The sequence below is a fragment of the Scyliorhinus canicula genome, chromosome 20 (assembly GCF_902713615.1).
Source record: "Scyliorhinus canicula chromosome 20, sScyCan1.1, whole genome shotgun sequence".
In the NCBI taxonomy this organism is placed as follows: Eukaryota; Metazoa; Chordata; class Chondrichthyes; order Carcharhiniformes; family Scyliorhinidae; genus Scyliorhinus; species Scyliorhinus canicula.
In genome coordinates, this window is record NC_052165.1 from 49813402 (window position 1) to 49822233 (window position 8832).

Genomic DNA, 8832 nt, shown 5'->3' on the forward strand with positions numbered 1-8832 from the left:
ATGGACATCAACTGAAATTAGCATTAATGGGTAGAAATGAATCCAAGACTAAATGAATGATAGGCTTTGCATTGAGAGGACTAGGATATAGTGGGGAGGGGGTTGAAATCTGCTTCAGGTAAACAGAGCTCCGATTGAACCATACCTATAGTTCTGTGAGCAGTTCCAGGCACCATATCTTGGAAATGTGGTCTATGTGGGAGTGCCATGTAGATTTATCAGAACGATACTTTGACTCAAGTTTAAATTACAAGGAGTCACTCTTTTATTGGATTTGTTTATTGTCACATGTACCGAGGTACAGTGAAAAGTATTTTTCTGCAAGCAGCTCAACAGATCATTCTGGGCTTTGCATCCTTATTTGCATTCACACAATTGGCATGATCTTCCGGCCTTTAGAAGTAAAGTTAGAAAACACTTCTACAAGCAAAGGATGGTAACGCAATCAAAGGATGGTAACAATGAAGGTTTCTTCTGCAAACCATTGTTGATGCCAGGTCAATACTTGGTTTTGAGATTGATCGAATTCTTGTTAACCAGACGTAGGGCAATGGTGGGTATATGGAGTTAGGTCACGGCTCAGCATGAGTTCATTAAATGATGTAGAGCAGGCGCGAGGGGCTAACTGCCCTGATAGGATAAGAGATGCTTCTAAAATTAATGCTTTTAGCTTCTGCTTTTATTTCAGGCATTGGAGCTCGATGCAAACAATGAAAAGGCCCTTTTCCGAATGGGTGAGGCAAGACTCGCAATGAACGATTATGAACTAGCAAAAGAAAATTTCCAAAAGCTTGTGCAGCTTTACCCCAACAAGGCAGCCAAAGTCCAGATTGGAATCTGCCAGAAAAAAATACGAGAGCAGTTGGATCTTGAGAAAAAGATCTATGCTAAAATGTTCCCAAAATTTGCAAATACCAGTGACCAGGTAAGTGTTGAGTTAACAGACATACTAACATTGCATAGGAACTGGAAATGGTGATTAAGTCAAGAAATCACCTCTTAATTGATCACATAATCCCTCCTGTGTCCAAGAATGCACTTAAATGTCCTTCAAACAAATTTCCAGAATGCTGACAGCCTCGTGGGCTTTTGCCGTGTTTTAATGTGGTATCACAGTTCAGATACAGCATTGTCATTTTGAAGCTGTAAATTAATAACTAACTCTGGGCCCTCAACCTCGAAAGGAATTGTTCACCCACCACTTCTTTCAAAATCTGAAACTTCTTTCATTTGCCAGTACTTCCCTGCACATAACATACCTGGGCTTTGCATCCTTATTTGCATTCACACAATTGACAAAACAATTGGCATGATCTTCCGGCCTCGTTACACTCTAGCGAAACGAGGCTGGTGAAAAGCAGGAGAAGCCAAAAACGAGAACTGTGCCAGGTGTCAAATAGTTTGCGATGCAACTGGCCCATTCCCATAGGCGAAATCGGGATTTTGCCATACCGAGTTGAGAAACCAGTTTTTACCACTTTTAAGCCCAATTTCCATACATTAACGGGAGTCATCCCTTATCCAATGGTTTCCTGCCATTCAGCGACATCCCCAGCAAGTGGTCACGCTGGTGCCGATTAGTACTCCTTTTGAAAAACATGAACCTGGCGGAAGGGGTTCTGTGGGGAGTGAAGTAGCCATCTTTGCTCACAGGCCAAGAGCCCGGGGCGCTGAGCTTGCCGCCCCAGTGCTCGATGGGGGGTGGAAGGCTCTCGGGTGGGTTGCCATGGGAGGGGGAGGCACCGGGGGGGAACCACTCGCGGCACCACCATGCCAAACCCTGGATCATTTACCTGTTCCGGGGCAACCCTTGTCCCTGCCCCACCGACCATCCATAACCCCCACAGATTGCCGAGGCCTCTGGCCTTGCGGCTGAAGGCTACTGCTAATAAGGTATTGGCAATCATGGTTAAGTGCGCACGTCACACAATCCAAGTGGATTCCTGTGGATGGGTGGCGGGCCATGTAGCATGTGGGAGTTACTGCCTAGAATGTGCTTCTTTCCTTCATACAAGAAGAGATCTGCAACCTCACATCGCATACATCATTTAAATGTTTTGAATATTTATCCATAGAATAACTTGTTTCAAAATTTTGTCTGGAAGAGTGAAGATATTACTTTTTAAATCTGAAAACTGGGAGCATTAACCACACATTACCTGCTCAAACATGACTTCTCTTTTTCGTCAACAACTGATTTATGTGGAAGTTGTCCACCATTTCAATTATGTAATTTTGTGCAATTTAGACAGGAGAGTCCCATGTTTAATCCTTGTTGATCTGAATATTCTTGCCTTCGTTTGGATGTATCCATTGGTATTCATGTCCCTGAATTGTGGAGGTTAGAAGGAATTAGTCTCAGATCCCTCTACTGAATGCAACTTGGTGGTCTTTCCCAGAAAATGGATGTATGTTATGCACATTGGGGTCAAAATTGGGCTCTGCTTAATGTGCCCACTCCACACTTTTAACACCCATTATAATTATATGAAAGTTATAATTTGAATATAAAGAAACGAAAGTGGATTTATACCCTAGCGTAAGCCATAAATGAGGGAGAATATTTAAGAAGGGAAAAGGGTGGAACCGTAAGATATACCCATAAAGCTGTACCTTTTCCCTGAGAAATAGTCTGTTACTACGCATGCAATGAAGGATGTGGCCAAGGACTAAGCCTTTCAAAGATCAAGTAATAAAGCTTCAGATTGGCTCTTCTATTATTAACATAACATTTTTGATCACAAGACTAGAGGGAAGCACTTGTTACACATCCAGATGCAATCGATGACAACATAGTCAGCAACATCCTCCCCAGTTTGATTAGTGAATTGTCTTTCTAATTCTTTAAAAAAAATAAATGTGGAAGAAATAGGAGTACAATGAAACTACTTTTAAGTATGATGAAGGATGGGAGTCCAGGAAGGGGGAAACCCAAAAGGGGGTGTGGGAGAACATTTAAAAATCAATTGTGATGTATTTCTCAAACCCATGACCCTTAGATTAAGGGCGGGATTCTCTGGTTGCATCTGCCCAGCGACCAGAGAATCCCACCCGAGATCAGTGGACTTTTCAATTGTTTGTGTCGCGCCGTGGCGATCTTATTGCAGGCAGGACGGAGGAATCCAGCCCTAAGTATCGTGTTATCCATGAATTCAGCTAACTGGCCATGTGGGAAACCTTTGCACTCCTCCTTTCTGACCTGGTCACCAATTTTATAAAGTCTTACGCACTCCACAAATCAACTGTTTGCTATTCAGACATCTTTGTGTACTAATTCAGTGCTTGGAAATGGCATACTTTTGACTGCTTCATAAATTTCAGAGCTAATATGATTGTGTAGTTATATATGCTATTAAGGTTGGGAGACTAATTTTCAACCCGAATACCCAATAAATTAGAGGGGGGAAATTGTTAAAACCTGTCTGTTAATATTCTATTTACATGTAAACTGACTGGGGACCAAAACCATAATTTTGGCGGGAGAAATCAACAGTCACAATGTGGTTCCTGGTGCCTGACTGGTTAGGATTGTCAGTTACAGCAAACATTTTTTCTAAAATGTATAACTATATTTTAGCAGAAAGTGGTTCTCAAAACAAAATCTGAAAAGGAAGCTGCTGTTGTGACAACAGAGGAAGAAGAGAATAAGGAGAACCTAGATGAAGGTGGCAAAGGAGAGCCCATGGAAATGGAAACCACTCACAAACCTCAGGAATTGGATGCTACAGCATGAGTGATGTGGAGTTTCAAGCTGCATTACTTGTTTGATTTATTTTTTAAATATTTGTTATAGTACAGTATCCTGTGTGTATTACTGATGCACCAGTAAAGAGTTTTACTTACTTACTCACCTGAGTCACAAGCTATTTAAAAAGAAAAATGACCAGACGTGCTGGAATTGATGAGTTTCTAAGTCACACTGGATTGGCGGCAGTCGGTTTAGTTTTCATGTCCTGTCTATGGCAATGCTGTGACATGGGTAGATGACAAATGAGATGAGCCCACTCTTGATAACATGTAGAAATTGAAACTGGAATCAGAAATTGGTAGCTCTGAATTATTCTAACTTGAAAAGCAATTGCTTAATTTTTTTAATTCCATGCAACGGAATGTATTCCTCCTCCTACATCCTTCCACTGGTGGTGTCATTTCCTCCCTCCTTACCCAACACAAACACATGTTGCTTTTTTTTAATGAATGGTCTGCTGTGATTTTTCACTTAGAGGATGTATCTGAGATTTGACAGACCAGTGTGACGTGTTCCTGGAACTTGGATAAAGATATGTTGTTGGTGCTGTTACTGCTGTGCTACTGAGATGTCATTTTTTTTTAAGCTAAGAACTTTGTTTTGATGTTTGTAACTTATATGTATGTATCATCAGGTAATGCAGCTTTATTAGACTTACTGTATTCCACAGAATGGCACCTTTTCATTTTTACATATTGATGATTGTTACTTGTCCTTCATCAAAATGGCAAATGTGGGAAGAGACGGTCTTGTATTACATACAATTTGCAGCATAGAAAGACTAATCAGTCCAATTGGTCAATGCCACTCCTTATTCTTCACGTGAGCAACCTTCCCCAACACCCCCTTACTTCCTCAAAGCCTGTTAGTATCTCCTGTTAATTTCTCTTATTTAGCTTCCCCCTAAATGCAGCTACTCCGTGTCGAACTAACCAACTTTTATTGAATTTATTAGCTGCCATCTTTAATATATGTAATACAAAGTTTTGGGGTTTTTAAAAATAAATTTAAGAGTACTTGATTCAATTTTTCCAATAAGGGGCAATTTAGCATAGCCAATCCACCTAGCCTGCACATCTTTAGGTTGTGGGGGCAAAACTCGTGCAAACCTGGAGAGAATGTGCAAACTCCAGGCAGACAGTGACCCAGAGCCGGGATTGAACCTGGGACCTCGGCACTGTGAGGCAGCAGGGCTAACCCACTGCGCCACTGTGCTGCCCTTGTAATACAAAGTTTTGGATTACCCATAAGTAGAAAAATGCTCTCTGGGTCCACCATTTAGAATAATTCTTAATTTTAATAAGTTCTATTAAATGAGCCTTCAGCTTTACCTTTTCTAGAAAAGAAATCCCCCATTTGTGTACCTTTCCTTTATTAAAACCTACCACTCTGATTCCTGTAAATCTTTCTCTTGCATCTTCTGCAGGCATATTTTGTTCAGCAAGTTTTTATACTCCCAGATTTCCCCATAATGTAATGAGGAAAGAGATCTACCATACATCATTACAGAATTCCCAACAAGGAATTGCTTTAGTAGTATTTAAATCGAGGCATGCTCGCCATTTCGATACAGCCTTGTGCAGTGCCCCTCATGACTTTAAATGGCTTAATCAATAACCAGTCCCAATTTTTTTGTGCACTTCAAGCCACCTTTGGTTAATCCATTTTTGAGTTTATCCCCCGCAAGGGTGACATTGCATGGAATGGGAACACCTTCCCCGATCTGGTAGCAGTTTTGTGCTGGGGTGGGCAAGGCCTCGGATGGGGAATTGTCCCTTGCCCCAAATAGCCACTTTAAGGGCCTTTTCCTGTCCAGCCTTAATATTTAGGCTGGCGGAAGGATGTCAGCTTTGGGGGTGGGAGATAAAGTGTTCAATCTTAGGCATGGTGTGAGGCAGGTGGGGGCTCTTTCAAAAGCCCCCTTCTGACCTGGGGGGCACTCCTCAACAAGGCCAGGTTCCCTCCCCACCAATGCCATTTGCCTGGCCTCGGGGATCTGGGACTTAATGCCAGGCAGATCCTTTGCGTCTCATCCTGCCACTGCAGTACTGCCTGGAGAGCTACCAACCAATCAGATTGGTTGAGCTCGAAGGTATACATTCCTCCTGGGTAGGGCAGAAGTCCCACTTTATGTCGGTCAGTGCTCATTTGAGTGTAATTTGGCATTGGCTGCTGGGGTTAGCAATGATGTGAGCTTCTCTCACCACCACCATCCTGATAATTCAGGCCATGAGATTTTTTGGTTTTAAGTTTTTCTTGGAAGTCAGATGTAGCACCTTGTGGTGTTGCCTATCACTGAGGAATCTACATGGGCTGAGTAATTTTGCTTATAGCGGCCGATATAATCAAATCTCCTCCTCCACCCCAAAACTACACTTTAGTAACCAGATTTGCACAACTCATTTGACTTGCCTCCAAGACTTGACATTACAGCACATAGTATTTCCCCTAGTACACCAAAAATACACATGATCACTATGTACAACCCATGGAAAATCAGTATTCTGTTGCCGTCTGATTTTATTTTGTAATATTCTTGGATCTTAATTTTTACTTATTTATAACTGTCTAGATGGTTCTTTCAGAGCTAGTGCTCTCAACCACCTGAATTGATTTCTATAAATTGCCCATCCAATATTAGGTTGTACAATTATCTAATAAAACTTTAATCTGACTTAATGTCAACAGCATTTAAGAGCAAAATTACATAATGAGTAAAAGTGAATTGCCTGCGTTGCACAGGTTAAAATTACCCCCAATAATTTTAAAACTTCTTGGTGAGATTTTATTTCTGCCATTGAAATTTAATTGCTTTCTTTGGCATTTTCTGCTCAAAATCAAACCTAAAGAACCCGAATTTATTAAAAATGCACAAAGCAACGTAAATTCTATCCTGTGTATTTTGCATTTCCCAAATGTTCAATAACTTATTCCAGCCTTTGACTTGCTACTAAATTGCATAAAAGGCTCAACTGCTTTGCATCAGGGGACACTTTACTGCGCCATATTCAAAGTCTGCAGAAAGGAGCTGCAGTTCCAGTTCTATGCAATACAGTAACATATGTCTTGAGTACTTGACCTTCTGGTGGAAAAAATATTGTATACAATTTGTATCCAATAATTTATTTTCCAGCTTGGTTTACAACCAAAAGGTGATTGTATGTATGTAAATACTTTTTGTTTTGTTTGAGGGCAGCATAGGAGTAAAACCAATAATAAAAATTAAGGAACTTATACATAGAACACATGTTGCATGAAGTATTTTGTGTATTTTATCTTATATATATATGTATTTGAATGTGTTTGTCATTGAAATGTAATTTTGAGGATTTGGGTCACTTTCCTTCAATACTTGATTACTGTTCCAAGACTCCCACATACCAAAGGAACTCTTGCCCTAAACTTTGGCAAAAGGTTATCTTGGGTGGATCCGGTCATAGATTATAGGTTGCGAGGTGGTAGATTTAAAACTGATAAAGGAAAATTACTTCTCGCAGAGTGTGGTGAATTTGTAGAACTCGCTACTTTTGTAGTCAGGTGGAGTCTGAATCATTAAATGGTTTCAAGAAGGAGATTCCTGATTCTTTTTAAAAACGGGTTAAGGGATATGGGGGAACAGGCAGGGTGGTGGATTTGAGACCAGGAAGAGATCAGCCATGTCCTGATTGAATGGCAGAGCAGGCTCAATGGCTGAATTGGCTACTGCTTCTAATACCGATGTACCTATATTCATCTCTGCAGAATTCGTTCTCTGGCAGTCCACAGCACATTGGCGATTTTTGCTACGTTAATTGAATAATCAGATGTGCAACAGACTATTTATTGCTCCCTCTTATTTTTTTTTGTTGGAAAATCTCGAAGTCTGGCAGCATCTGTATTCTGCAGAAAAGTCATATGAACTCGACGTCAGCTCTATTTAAAGAAAAGCAAATTACGGTGGATGCTGGAATCTGAAACGAAAGGGAAAATGCTGGAAAATCTCAGCAAGTCTGGCAGCATCTGTGGGGAGAGGAAAGAGCTAACGTTTGAGTCCGATGACTCTTTGTCAAAGCTCTATTTGTCAGCTCTATTTTCTCCACAGATGCTGCCAAACTTTTTTTTGTTAAGTATTTTATTGAGGCATTTATAATTTTAACAATTTTAAACATCAGATTTCAACAAGAACAAAACAATATAACTAGCCATAGCCAACATGGCTTACACAGACAGTATCACCTTCCGTTGGTTCTCCTGCCCATACTCTTTCTCTTACACACTCTCCCCCCCCCCCCCCCCCCCCCCCCCCCCCCCCCCCCCCCCCCCCCCCTCATCCGACAGCCTAATTTTTCTCAAAGAAGACAATGAACAGCTGCCACCTCTGGGTAAACCTCTGCAGCGATCCCCTCGAGGCAAATTTGATTTTCTCGAGTCTGGGAAACCCCTGCCATGTCGCTAACCCATGCCCCCAACTTCAGGGGTCTGAGGCCCTCCATCCTAGTAGGGATCCGTCTCCAGGCCACAAGAGAGGCAAAGGCCAGGACATTGGCCTCGCCCCCTGGGTTCCCGGGTCTTCCGACACACCAGAGATCGGCACCTCTGGACTCGGCACCGCCCTCACCATTAAAATCTCTGACATGACATCAGCAAACCCCTGCCAGAAACCCCTCAGCCTTGGACATGTCCAAATCATAGGGACGTGGTTCGCAGGACCCCCGCACAGCGCTCACCTCCTCCAAGAACCTGCTCATCCAGGCAACTCGTGTGCCCTGTGGTCCACCTTGCACTATATCAGGCTGAGCCTGGCGCACGACAAGAATGCATTGACTCACCTCGGGGCCTCCTCCCACAGCCTCCAACTCCTCACCCAGCTCTTCCCACTTTCTCTTCACCTCTCCTATCGGGGCTCCCTCCCACTCCATCAGTTCCTTGTCGATCTCTGAGACCTTCCCCTCTCCTACTCCTGTTCTCAACATCACCTTATCCTGTAGCCCCAGGTGCGGGAAGGTCGAAACCTGCCTCCACACAAAATCCCTCACTTGCAGATACTGGAAGCTACCTCTTTTTATATTTCAAGCTGCTTAGCTTTTGCGTGTGCGTTTGAAAAT

General features: G+C 42.3%; 1 protein-coding gene across 2 annotated transcripts in view; it reads left to right on the forward strand.

Moving 5' to 3' along the window:
• The window catches only part of fkbp4 (FKBP prolyl isomerase 4), a 32705-nt gene extending 25712 nt beyond the window's left edge, over positions 1-6993 (forward strand). Inside the window, exons 9-10 of one of the 2 annotated variants that reach the window (XM_038780244.1) lie at positions 689-925; positions 3581-3787. In XM_038780244.1, the coding sequence (XP_038636172.1) occupies positions 689-925; positions 3581-3733 (390 nt within the window). In that variant the 3' untranslated portion in view covers positions 3734-3787. Of the gene's footprint in view, positions 1-688; positions 926-3577 lie in introns of both variants that reach the window. The other variant, XM_038780243.1, reaches the window with a different exon arrangement.
• The last annotated feature ends 1839 nt before the right edge of the window (positions 6994-8832 follow it).